Source organism: Salmo salar, chromosome 01, assembly GCF_965601325.2.
Source record: "Salmo salar chromosome 01, fSalSal1, whole genome shotgun sequence".
Classification (NCBI taxonomy): domain Eukaryota; kingdom Metazoa; phylum Chordata; class Actinopteri; order Salmoniformes; family Salmonidae; genus Salmo; species Salmo salar.
In genome coordinates this window covers 140,924,846-140,938,620 of record NC_138291.1, presented here as the reverse complement: position 1 = coordinate 140,938,620, position 13,775 = coordinate 140,924,846, and the positions used below count along the sequence as shown (strand labels likewise).

At 42.5% G+C, this 13,775-nt stretch overlaps 1 protein-coding gene across 5 annotated transcripts; it reads left to right on the top strand.

Annotated features, from left to right (window-relative positions):
* The first annotated feature begins 5,943 nt into the window (after nt 1-5,943).
* LOC106562575 (B-cell CLL/lymphoma 7 protein family member A) lies at nt 5,944-13,762 on the top strand. Of its 5 annotated transcripts, none has more exons than XM_082978841.1 (7): nt 5,953-6,134; nt 8,251-8,372; nt 9,276-9,360; nt 9,527-9,623; nt 10,169-10,308; nt 11,111-11,223; nt 11,667-13,762. In XM_082978841.1, exons 2-7 carry the CDS (start codon nt 8,293-8,295, stop codon nt 11,809-11,811), a joined length of 660 nt encoding a protein of 219 aa, XP_082834967.1. In that variant the 5' UTR covers nt 5,953-6,134; nt 8,251-8,292; the 3' UTR covers nt 11,812-13,762. The 5 variants fall into 5 exon arrangements, with proteins under 5 accessions (XP_082834965.1, XP_013982995.1, XP_082834967.1 ...); XM_082978840.1 differs by having other exon boundaries at nt 5,972-6,134; nt 8,244-8,372; XM_045688941.2 differs by having other exon boundaries at nt 5,974-6,134; nt 8,244-8,372; nt 10,159-10,308.
* The last annotated feature ends 13 nt before the right edge of the window (nt 13,763-13,775 follow it).

Here is a 13,775-nt window from a genome sequence, read left to right as displayed (position 1 = left end):
AGAGACAACAACAACCAGCTGCCTTTAATTGGAGGTCATTGACACAAACCAACATAGAAATATAAAACATAGAACAAAACCCCAAAAACATCAAAACAACCAAAACAAACACCCCCTGCCACGCCCTGACCAACTACAAGGACAAATAACCCGTGTTACTGGTCAGGACATGACATAAACCATACATTTTGCTCAACTGAGACATTCCAACGTGGCGTGTTGATGATGAAAGAGTGAGGAAACGTGTGATGAGAGTCTGGTGTAATCAGTATGATTTTTAAACAATTAGAGAAACTGTATATCACACTTTTTTTTATTCCTAAAGATACTAAATGCAAGTCTTCATTTCACTTCTGTGAAAGGGTCGCTTAAACACACGACGTGCTGAAAGTAAACAGAAGTAAACGGTCCAGAAAGACACTTTAGCACTGTGGTGTAACTTTGTGGCGTTAAACACAGGTGACGTGACCTTGAACATGTGATTTGATGAGGCCTCAAATAAAAAGCTTTTTTAAATAACCCACCTAAAATAAATGAGTTGTCAGCAGTTGAAACAATAAGAAAGCTCTCTCCCCGCCACTGTTTCAGTAAAAAGTTAAGGGATAGGGCTTGATAAATGTAATCACTCAAACTCATAGACAAAACTATGGATGCAAACAGGCCATATCTAGCTTTTTGGGGGCCCTAAGCAAAATTTGGTTGCCCACATCTCGTAGGCAAAACATTTTAGTGGCCCCCCTCTTGCCGGCAGAGAGTAAATTGTGCAGTAATCAAGTTTATGTCCGCCAATTCCACACATTTTCCCATGGGGCGTAGAGAAAATGTTGCAGCTTTAAAGTACATTTTTTTGCAATTCTACATATTTTTTCATGGGGCAGAGAGAACATGTCGCAGTTTTAAAACTAATTATAATTTCATACGATTCTTCTCATTTTGCCATGACTTATGCCATGTTCATATGATATCTGAGTGACTAACTAGATCAATGTGGGCCCCGTAGAGGTCAGGGCCTGTGCCTTGTGTGCCCGGTCAGTAACTCGGCCGTGATTACTACAAGGTTTAGATAACCGGCTAGACTAATTTACCGAGCAAATAGCAATCTGTAAAATGTTACCTGACAAGGGCTAATTAAGTTACTGTCAGTGACTGACTTAAGAGGAAAACTGCTGATGCACTACCAAATGTTGAAATTGCAAGTTGTGTATTCTACTATCCCCCCCCAAACAGTAAGCTGAGACCCTGACTGACTTCCTGGAGAAAAATATATATATGTTTGGGTTGGCACTGGATGCAAGGACTGACCATCCATGATATCACAGTTATAGTTAACCCTTTAAAGCCTAATGTTACATACTGTATATGTAATATTGTGTTTAAACACCTGGTAAAGTGTCTGTACATGATCAATACATAAAAGGAAACCACTCTTCAAGAATAGATCGGAGATTGGCACTGAAAATATTTTTAAAAGAATCTACTCCTCCGAATGGATTCGTATGTTGTCAGAAAGGTGAGTGTATGAAACTCAATGCATGCAAAATGCTCATAAGTGATGCAAACCACACATTTGCATTGATTTGTTTTTGTACCAACATGTTGAGCTTCTTTTTATATACACTGCTCAAAAAAATAAAGGGAACACTTAAACAACACAATGTAACTCCAAGTCAATCACACTTCTGTGAAATCAAACTGTCCACTTAGGAAGCAACACTGATTGACAATAAATGTCACATGCTGTTGTGCAAATGGAATAGACAACAGGTGGAAACTATAGGCAATTAGCAAGACACCCCCAATAAAGGAGTGGTTCTGCAGGTGGTGACCACAGACCACTTCTCAGTTCCTATGCTTCCTGGCTGATGTTTTGGTCACTTTTGAATGCTGGCGGTGCTTTCACTCTAGTGGTAGCATGAGACGGAGTCTACAACCCACACAAGTGGCTCAGGTAGTGCAGCTCATCCAGGATGGCACATCAATGCGAGCTGTGGCAAGAAGGTTTGCTGTGTCTGTCAGCGTAGTGTCCAGAGCATGGAGGCGCTACCAGGAGACAGGCCAGTACATCAGGAGATGTGGAGGAGGGCGTAGGAGGGCAACAACCCAGCAGCAGGACCGCTACCTCCGCCTTTGTGCAAGGAGGAGCAGGAGGAGCACTGCCAGAGCCCTGCAAAATGACCTCCAGCAGGCCACAAATGTGCATGTGTCTGCTCAAACGGTCAGAAACAGACTCCATGAGGGTGGTATGAGGGCCCAACGTCCACAGGTGGGGGTTGTGCTTACAGCCCAACACCGTGCAGGACGTTTGGCATTTGCCAGAGAACACCAAGATTGGCAAATTCGCCACTGGCGCCCTGTGCTCTTCACAGATGAAAGCAGGTTCACACTGAGCACATGTGACAGACGTGACAGAGTCTGGAGACGCCGTGGAGAACGTTCTGCTGCCTGCAACATCCTCCAGCATGACCGGTTTGGCGGTGGGTCAGTCATGGTGTGGGGTGGCATTTCTTTGGGGGGCCGCACAGCCCTCCATGTGCTCGCCAGAGGTAGCCTGACTGCCATTAGGTACCGAGATGAGATCCTCAGACCCCTTGTGAGACCATATGCTGGTGCGGTTGGCCCTGGGTTCCTCCTAATGCAAGACAATGCTAGACCTCATGTGGCTGGAGTGTGTCAGCAGTTCCTGCAAGAGGAAGGCATTGATGCTATGGACTGGCCCGCCCGTTCCCCAGACCTGAATCCAATTGAGCACATCTGGGACATCATGTCTCGCTCCATCCACCAACGCCACGTTGCACCACAGACTGTCCAGGAGTTGGCGGATGCTTTAGTCCAAGTCTGGGAGGAGATCCCTCAGGAGACCATCCGCCACCTCATCAGGAGCATGCCCAGGCATTGTAGGGAGGTCATACAGGCACGTGGAGGCCACACACACTACTGAGCCTCATTTTGACTTGTTTTAAGGACATTACATCAAAGTTGGATCAGCCTGTAGTGTGGTTTTCCACTTTCATTTTGAGTGTGACTCCAAATCCAGACCTCCATGGGTTGATAAATTGGATTTCCATTGATTATTTTTGTGTGATTTTGTTGTCAGCACATTCAACTATGTAAAGAAAAAAGTATTTAATAAGATTATTTCATTCATTCAGATCTAGGATGTGTTATTTTAGTGTTCCCTTTATTTTTTGAGCAGTGTATATGTATACAGTGCATTCAGAAAGTATTCAGACACCTTGACTTTTTCCACATTTTATTCTAAAATTGATTGTTGTTTTTTTTCCACTCATCAACCATTTTCTCAAATGTATAAATCACTGAAATATCAAATTTACATAAGTATTCAGACCCTTTACTCAGTACTTTGTTGAAACACCTTTGGCAGTGATTACAGCCTCGAGTCTTCTTGGGTATGACACTACAATCTTGGCACACCTGTATTTGGGGAGTTTCTCCTATTCTTCTCTGCAGATCCTCTCAAACTCTGTCAGGTTGGATGGGGAGTGTTGCTGCACAGTTATTTTCAGGTCTCTTCAGAGATGTTCGATTGGGTTTAAGTCCGGGCTCTGGCTGGGCCATTCAAGGACATTCAGAGACTTGTCCTGAAGCCACTCCTACGTTGTCTTGGCTGTGTACTTAGAGTTGTTGTCCTGTTGGAAGGTGAACCTTCGCCCCAGTCTGAGGTCCTGAGTGCTCTAGAGCAGGTTTTCATCAAGGATCTCTCTGTATTTGCTCTGTTCATCTTTCCCTCAATCATGATTAGTCTCTCTGTCCCTGCCGCTGAAAAACATCCCCACAGCATGATGCTGTCACCACTATGCTTCACCACAGGGATGGTGCCAGGTTTCCTCCAGACGTGACGTTTGGCATTCAGGCCAAAGAGTTCAATCTTGGTTTCATCAGACAAGATAATCATGTTTCCCATGGTCTGAGAGTCCTTTAGGTGCCTTTTGGCAAACTCCAAGTGGGCTGTCATGTGCCTTTTACTGAGGAGTGGCTTCCGCATGGCCACTCTACCTTAAAGGTCTGATTGGTGGAGTGCTGCAGAGATGGTTGTCCTTCTGGAAGGTTCTCCCATCTCCACAGAGGGACTCTGGAGCTCTGCCAGAGTGACCATTGGGTTCTTGGTCACCTCCCTGACCAAGGCCCTTCTCTCCCGATTGCTCAGTTTGGCCTGGCAGCCAGCTCTAGGAAGAGTATTGGTGGTTCCAAACTTCTACCATTTAAGAATGATGGCGGCCACTGTGTTGTTGGGAACCTTCAATGCTGCATAATTGTTTTTGTACACTTCCCCAGATCTGTGCCTCGACATAATCCTGTCTCAGCACTCTACGGACAATTCCTTTGGTTTTTGCTCTGACATGCATTGTCAACTGTGGGACCTTATGTAGACAGGTGTGTGCCTTTCCAAAATCATGTCCAATCAATTGAATTGACCACAGGTGGACTCCAATCAAGTTGTAGAAACATCTCAAGGATGATCAATGGAAACAGGATGCACCTGAGCTCAATTTCTAGTCTCATAACAAAGGGTCTGAATACTTATGTAAATAAGGTATTTCTGTTTTTGCTTTGTCATTATGGGGTATTGTGTGTAGATTGATGAGAAGAATAAACTATTTAATACATTTTAGAACAAGGCTGTAACGTTAAAAAAATGGGGGACAAGGGAAAGCGTCTGAATACTTTCCGAATGCACTTTTTATGTGTTTTATTTTCCATAAATAAAATAAAGAAAGTATTTTTTTGTAGATCGTTGACAAAAAATGGCAATTAAATAAATTTTAATCCCATGTTGTAACACAACAAAAATATGGAATAAGTGTGACTACTTTCTGAAGGCACTGTATACGTTGTATTCTTCAAAATGCAATGGGTACATATCATTAATTTATAAGTCCAAACATTTTTGTAGCAACTGCAGATTGCCCCTTTTAACAGTGAGAACCTGCTGAAGTTGACAGCTGTGGTTGTTTGTGTGCTAATGACAGGGGAAGTAAGAGATAAAAAAGGAACACTTCGGCTTTGGGGTGTGTGTTGTGCTATGAGAAAGTGTATGTTGTCTCTGTTATGGAGGTTATGAAAAGGAAGAAGCGTAGGACCTTCACATTTGTATGTGCTGTAGACATGTAGTTGACAGGAGGGTCATTTGTGAAATGATGACCTTATAAGGGAAGTAACAAGGAACTTCAGCTGTGTGTTATTAATGATACTTTGAAGTAAACATTGTTTTTCACTTCATGATCTTGATCTAATCTGACTTTATTCATTCATAAAATTATGGAAATCCTAGCCATAAAGAGACATATGACATGGGTGTCTGTTTATGTAAAGTCACAAGGCTGAAATCAAATTTTTTTTCTTTAAAGTCCAAGACATAAAACTTTACTAAACCCCCAATCTTGATCACCAACCCAACCCCTAACCATTTTTTTGTAACCTTCAATTGCCTTCACATTGTTCTCACTCTGTTTTACTATTAACTTTATTTACTACTGTGAAAAAACAGTAAATAAGGAGCGTTGCTTTGATTCTGTGAAAAAATATTGATTCTGAGAAAATATTGTGCTGCTTATGTATCAAAAACGGTCTAACGGAAAGTCTGCAATAAAAACCAAGACACTCATTTGTGATCTATGTAATTTTGTAAAGGATGCCTCAAATAATTGTTGTGGTCTTTTGGAGTCTAGAAGACTATTGTGTGTGGTTCAAGTTTAACCTAGTTTATTATCTAGCCTATGCATAGAAACACATACATTTCGGCATATATCTATATTGCTACAACATGAGAGTTTTACTTTGTTGTTATACCAAGAGTATTTTTTTCCGGCAAATAAGTTTTAGCCATAGTTTTCCGCAGTTGAGTTTGTGTCGCTTTGTTCTCCTGTGTGGATCACAGCGGGGAAACAGGGCAACTCTCTGCAGCTGCGGCCTCTACTCGCGTCTCTCCTCTCGGCGCAGGCGCGTTGGCTCTGTACTGAGTGTTTGCATTGTGTCTGAACTGCCGGCGAGCTTTAAAAATATTCTAGCCTTCCAACCGCGGCAATGTCGGGCAGGTCGGTCCGAGCGGAGACCCGGAGCAGGGCGAAAGATGACATCAAGCGGGTTATGGCCGCGATTGAGAAAGTACGGAAATGGTAAGAAAGAGGGAAAAAAACACTCGTTACCTAACATGAGGAAAAGCCTTGCTTGTTGGGGGTGGGGGTGAGGGGAGAGAACGAGCGAGAATGCAATTGAAAGACGGCAGATATTTTAAGGGAATTTAGGACAGATTCTCTACTCAGGTGCGCTAGGGCGCACTCGTGGTGTGCGCGACTACCTATATCTAATCGTCTGCAAACCACATCCCTATGATTTTAGAGAATTTTCCACCAAGGTTTAATGTGGGTTGAACCCAGAAGCCATTTCGTTGCAGTCACATGAAGCCATTCCTTTTTTCCTGGCCGTTGTAGTAGCCGAGAGGGAGAGAGCGGACTGTTTCAGAACGCCGACTCGACGCAAATCATTCAAAAACATACTTCGGGACTATAGGCTACGACTAGTGCGCTCTAGAGTCGGAGTACTTTTTAGACCGTCTGGAGTTTTAAATTAAGCGCTTCGAGTCGCCCTTTAGGTCAAATAGAGATTGCGCTTGGGGGCTGGGAGAGGGAGTACTCATGTTTGACTGAACACGCAATGAGTCAGTCTCAGGGTTTTAGAAATATAACATTTTAAATGTTTAGCAATACCACTGGATTACGTTTTTTTAATTAAAAAATTGTTAATGAATTGCTTTCTATCAAGGCACCATTTATTTTCAACAGTGGATTAATGTGAATTGTTTACTTTATGAATAAAAATTGAGATGCTGCACGAGTGTCTCCATTATTAAGTGAATCTGCTAAACAATTGAAAGCTCACTGTTAAAAAGCGGTAGGGACTTATTGTAATTTGCAAATAGCCTTCAATCAGGAAACCTTTAAGATGGAAAGAATTAAAACATTCTAATAGCCTACTGAAGTTTGTTTTCATATTTGTATCAATTGTGTCTGTACCTGTTGAATCAAAACTATTTCGATTTTCAATTGTAACAGGCCCACATTCGTATCGAATCACATATGCTAGTGCACAAATTCAATTACTGTTTTATTATTACGCAAAAAAGGCCTCATATTGGTTTTAACTAGGAGGGATGGGAACCATCACTGGCGACCTGTCATTCAAGACTGCCCGACCTGTTTTGAGCCTCACATTTATAGCAAAAAATAAACAGTCATGTTATTTTGGCATTAATACGTGTCACATAATTTTGCAAGCAATGTAAAAAAAAATATATATATATATATCATTGAGTTAATAAAGCCGCATACAAACATGGTCTCTTTTTTTTGTTTTCTTGAGTAAGGCAGCTCCAAAATGCAGGTGTTTCAACCTAGCTCGGTGCTTTCTGTGGTGGTGGGGCAAGCCAGCAGAAAATACGGAGCATTGCGCCGTGATTGGCTCAGTGTACTGTGACTAATGGGGACACTACGTCACCGCCAAGTCTAAGGGTAGAGCTCTAAAATTCTAGCCCCTTGGGTGCTGCCATAGAGTTACATTAGAAGTGCCCATCCAAGAAGGCTCAAGGTCATTGGCTACAGATAAAATGATGTCAAATCACATTATATCTACAGTAACTTTGATTGGACTGATCATGTCAACATCATACTTTCTAAATCTTAGCTAGCAGTCATCATCATGAATCAAGTCGACAATCTACTGGTAAATCCTATTTAATCCTTGTCATATGAAGAGAAATTATAGATAAAACGTATCGGTGCTCATCGGCCATTGGACATAAACATTACACAACAAGTTGGAATTCGCAAATTCAACAATGAGTGGTTTGGAAGGAATCAGTGGCAAACTGCAAGCATTGCAAATCAATCATTAGCCTGCTATTCAGTGGATTGGCTGTGTGGTCCCAAGTCTAAGATTAAGGGTCTCTTTTCCTAGTTTAAAATTATAAACATTCAACATTGACCACGCTGTCAATGAAGCATGATTTGTGCTGCGCTCAAAACAACTGTTAACCCAGAACTGCAAAATCTGACTTTAGTGAGTTCAAGACAACTGGGAACTTGGAAAAAAACTAGCTAAAACTGGTAAAATACATTTTAAACTTTCATCCAACTCTGAATTGTAAATCTGGAACTCGGGCCTCTTTCTAGCGTCACAACGTGAAGATCACTGATGTCATCATGATTCAACCTTTTTTTTTCTTCGAGTTCCCAGTTCTCTTGAAAGCACCATAAATCCAGAGAATGCCAGACTTTGATGACAAAGTTTGATGACAAAATTTGCCCAGGAAGGACCGCCGTGCCACCTTCCTGTTCAAGTGAGCACAGCACAACAAGGTGAGTCCTAACATGTCTTGTATGCTGCTGCATAAATGATGTAATGTGCCAGGGAGATATGTATACTGTAGCTAAGAAAGTAATACTTTGTATCGGGCTTAACAACACCCGGGCCAATATATCCAACAAACATTGGCTTCTCGGGCATTATCACTTAAGTTAGCCGTTAGTAGCCCATGTGCCTCACCCTAATTATTTGTTCTATTTTCACCTCTTCATTTTGCCCACTGTTCTGACTTGGTGGTCCACATGTAGCTTATAACCTGTTTTTGAGAAATGTAATCATCGAATATTGTAAGAGCTTTCATTGTCTGCTTATGAGCTCCCTTTATTCATCCTACGGTTCTGACTTGGTGTACAGGGAGAACACTGTAAGAATGGCCCATGTTCTGAATTCTGTCGCTGTACATTTCAAAAGTGCTGAACAAATAGTTATATTGACTACGTCCGTCCTAACTCGCTCATTAATGTCTTAATCGAAATTACGGATTGCCTCTTATCCGCTTGTTGCCCCCTTATGCCATAGTTTGTACATCTCAATTGTCAGTAGAAATCACATTTGTTTAAGCAATTCAGCCATATCAGCTATGTTTTTTTAAAGGCAGTAAATGAAGCTGAATCAACTGTTTCGCTGCCAGACAAGGCTCCGTTGATAGCCAGGTGTAGCAGTTGTATAGCGCTAAAATCACCACTGGGAACCGTTATTCTATTAATCAATCAATGAAATTGTATTTACTTTTATTACTATAGTCTGTGAGTGTCTCCATGTTCTTGTTTCTGTCTGACTTTGTTCTTTATGGTGTTTTGCGTGTACCACTGGTCCAGTTTATATCACTAAAAAAACATTGAATGGGAATTGAAGTGAACCATTCAATTAATTCTAAACCTGTGTGTGTCTATCAGGGAGAAGAAATGGGTGACCGTAGGAGACACATCCCTGAGGATCTTCAAGTGGGTTCCAGTGACTGAGCCCAAATCAGCAGATGACGTATGTAACCCCCCCCCCCCCTCCCCCCACACACACACACGTCAGCCGCATTAAAGTTCAGAAGATATGTCTTTTACAGGAATTCTCTAAGCACCTCTTCAAACTCACATCACGTCACTGTGTTGTATGTAACCAGTATTTCTGCCCCCTGTCTGTTGTCTTGCAGAAGAGTAAGAAGAAGAAGAAGGGGAAGGATGAGAAGTATGGGTCAGAATTGACCACACCTGAGAACAGCTCTTCTCCTGGGATGATGGACATGCATGGTGAGTAATGCTCAATTCAGAGTCCATAGCCGCCATACTCTGACGAACGGTCCATTATTGCAGATTTATACAACTGGTGGGTCTAATCCTGGAAGCTGATTGGTTAAAACCGCATTCCAGCCGGTGTCTATTCCACAAGTTACCACCAGCTAAATCTATGACGTTAAAATGCCTATTTACTCTGTTCTATCTCACTGCGCAATCCATTGTCTCATCAGCCCAGCCAAGCAATTTATAAACTTGATCTCCACTATGAAAATTCTCACATTTCTTTTAGACTAGCATTTGGTTTTCACCATGGATATTTGTATGAATCTTGCTGTCACTTATCACTTAATTACAAACATAATTTAATTGGCTGATATCTAGTTGCGGCTGTATCTCACAATAAACCATGTGGCTCTGCAGCTTTAAACTCTGTAGGACACTTTACACCCGGTGTGTGGGTCGGTGTATGTATTCCTGTGAACCCAGAATGGAATTGAAAGTTAAACCAAATTAAAAGCCCACTCTCTCTCTCATTCTCTCTCTCGAGACGACAACAGTAACCAGAGTTCCATCGCCGACTCCTCTCCCATCAAACAGGAAACCAGCTGCAGCACTAGCCCCGCCCCCGAACCCTCTGCCGTATCCCACGGCGACAGCAGTGAGGCCAAGAGCGACCAGAGCCCTGACAGCAAGAGGAGTGAGACACGCGCACACACACCCACCACCACCACTACCAACGTGATATCACGGACAATTGCCAACCCTGAAATCCCCTCCTATTGTGGCCCTTTCCTTAGACACTTCTAATAGAAGTGGATGGGTGAAGCTAATGGCAGGTTTTAGAAGAACAGTGTATATTCAATTCCTGTTTGGTTAGCTGGTTAGGCCTGAAGTCACAGGGCAGTACTCAGGGACTCATCACGCTGAGAGGGGGAGAGAGAAGGATATAGAGAGAGAGTTCAGCTGTGACCAGACCCTCGGGGCTTCAACTGCCAACCCTCCCATCTTCACCCCCTACTAACAAGAAACCTCTCTCAGCCTGGTGCAAAATAGAACTCTCTCTCTACCCCTCTCTCTTTCTCTCTCTACCCCTCTCTCTTTCTCTCTCTACCCCTCTCTCTTTCTCTCTCTACCCCTCTCTCTCTCTTTCTCTCTCTACCCCTCTCTCTTTCTCTCTCTACCCCTCTCTCTTTCTCTCTCTACCCCTCTCTCTTTCTCTCTACTCCTACATGTACTACTCCTCCCCAGTTGTACCTTTGTTGGTGAACATTTGTAACTACTGCATATTACCACACAGTGGCTTCAATGGGTTTAGAATTCCTTTCCAGTATCCCTTGAGTTGTTTGTAGAAAAAAAGGGTCAAGTATGAATAGTCAACATTAGAATGTCTCGTAGCAGAATGTCTTGTAATTGATGGTCAAACGCAGTCATTCAACAGTAACAGATCTGCCAGGTTTACCAGGGGATTCATGTCGTGTGTTAATGTGTTTGTGGTGCAGCGAAGAGCAACCTGTCCACGGAGGGCTCAGAGAGAGGACAGGGGGACAAGAGAGACAGCAGACAGACGTCCTCAGGAGACAAGGACACCTCAGACAGCCGCGAAGCCACTCAGGTACTCTGTTCTACTATACTGTATATTCTACTCTTCCTCCATGAAGAAGATGAGTGGCCTGAGGACCTCCTGGAAACCAGATGATTAATTTAAGTTTTTTTTTATCCCGTCCACACTTCTAAATAAATAGATGAACCGATAACTTCATCAGCTGTAGTTGTTTGTATGTTTGTGGGCGGCAGGTAGCCTGTCTGTTAAGAGTGTTGGGCCAGCAACCGAAAGCTCGCTGGTTCGAGTCCCTGAGCCGACTAGGTGAAAAATCTGTGGATGTGCCCTTAAGCAAGGCACTTAACCCTAGTTGCTCCTGTAAGTCGCTCTGGAAAAGAGTGTCTGCTAAATGACTCAAATGCAAAAAATGTATGTTAGCAGAGACAAGCTGGTACAGCCTTATTTTAGCTAAAACACCCTTATCTGACTGTGTGTTTGTGTTTCTGGGCTGGCAGGAACAGGAGGAAGAGGCTCCTCCCAGTAAGAAGAGCAAGCAGGAGTCTCCATCTCAGGACTACGAGGAGAAATAGATGCGCTGCATCCTTTCTTCTCTATCTTCTTCCTCACCTCCCTTCCCTCCCTTTCTTCCTCCCCCCGTAGCCCCTAACACTCTGCCGAGCAGAGGGAGAAAGGACTTTATCTCCCTCCACTAAGCCTTCTTCCTTCCCTCCTCCTCTTCTTCCTCACTCACTCCCTCACTAATGCCACGAGTAGTTCTATGAACCAGCCTGTTATCCCCTCCATGGCCAGGGGTTGCGCTGTGAGCCCAGCTCTTCCCAGAAGAGAAACACTGACCTGCACCTGTGACACAAACACACTGACAATATGGGACTTCACATTCTACGCTGGCACCACACGCTAACAGAGTAGGATGAAGTTTCCCCTAGACAGTGATCTAAGGTTAGTTTCTATGTTTTCCCCCCTGACGGTTAAAATTAGGATACAAGGGAAGGTAAACTGATCCTAGATCTGTAGCTCTCATCTTTTAACCCAGGAGCCACGTCAAACCTCCCCCCTAACTCACCTTTGGTTGTTCCGGTGTTTGTTTAGGACACTTTCCAGGTTGTTTAGTTTAGTTTTGGGGTTGTTGTTTAGCCCAGGAGGGTCAATGCACTGTTAAGGTATAATGTCACAAAAACGGCACACTATGGTTTTACTGCTGCTGTGCTGGGTGTGGATTTCTGTCAGTTTATTGTTATTTTAGTTTTATTTAACTTGCTTTGTTTTCTAGAGGAAGAACAACAGTGGTTCAGGTCACGTTTCTTTTTTTTTTTGCGAAGACAGGCTTGTAGCATACGTAGGTTTTATCTAAGGGTGTGCTTTGATTATTATGATATAACGTACTCGGTAGGTCAAACTGTTTTTAACTACTTTTTTTTATTGTACCATGTTTTTATTTGCCTTATGGTTTTAACATTGAGCTGACGCTAATGATTTTATTCAGCATTTACATTCAACGATAAACAGTTTGTTTCACATTGGTTACTGTTAGAAAGACAACATGTACTGTACAAAACTGCATTCTGCAAATATCTGAAAGAAGAATTGACTTTGAGGGAGTCAGTAGCTTTCCACGAGCCTGGGTGTCAATCAAGTTTCTCCTCCCAGCTTCTTTCCTGTCAAAAGGCATGACGACTACGAAAGAGTTGAGGAGTTAGACAGAAATATGTTGGTGTCCAGGCTAAATTCCCACTTGGTCAACAACAATGATAGTTTTTATATGAGTCTTCATTGCCATCGCGGTAATTTAAATGTACTACTACGTGTATCATCTTTCATAACCTCCCCTCAGTGTCTAGTCAGTCTTGTAGTTCAAACTGTGGCTCAGATTCTCATTCAAGGTGCTCAGATCCTCATTCAAGGTGCTCTCTGTGGGTCGCAACCTAACTTCCGGATAGAGGAAGGAACGCATATTCGCACAAATCTGTCAACTCCACACCAAAAAAAATCAACCTCAAACCTATTTATGTATGTTTTGGTTCGGGTGACTTCATCAATCAATAATAATTAATTTCCTCGGAAATCAATGAGTTCAGATGGCAGATGATGTAGACATGGGTATCTCAGAGCATGAGCCTGTCTGACCCACTGTTTATCAGTGGATACACACATCCAAACATCAGTTCAATAGAGAGAAATGAAATGAAATGGCATTTTAGTGGAGACAGAGGACGGCTTAGCATATACCTCATTTACAGTCCAGCAGAGCTGGTACTAGTGATGCTATGTAATTGACATGAACAGTTAGAAGAGCAGTATGTACAACATTCAGTTTCTTTAGATATCTGTCTTTTACATATCTTTTATTATGTTTTAGTTTTCACCTGATTCTGATTGAGCCGATTAATGCTTCTAGTTTAACTCATATGAACTGTGTATATAAAGAGCTGAGAAAACATGTCAGATGCTTGTTTTCTTGGGACCATATTGTTTCAGTTTAGAATGATCTTGTACACGTTGATGGTTTGGTTTGACTTATTTATTCCATCGCTAGTGCTCAGATTTTATCATGTCCAATGGTTTTGTTTTATTAATAAAAAGCCCAAAAATGTTTTTTTACCCAG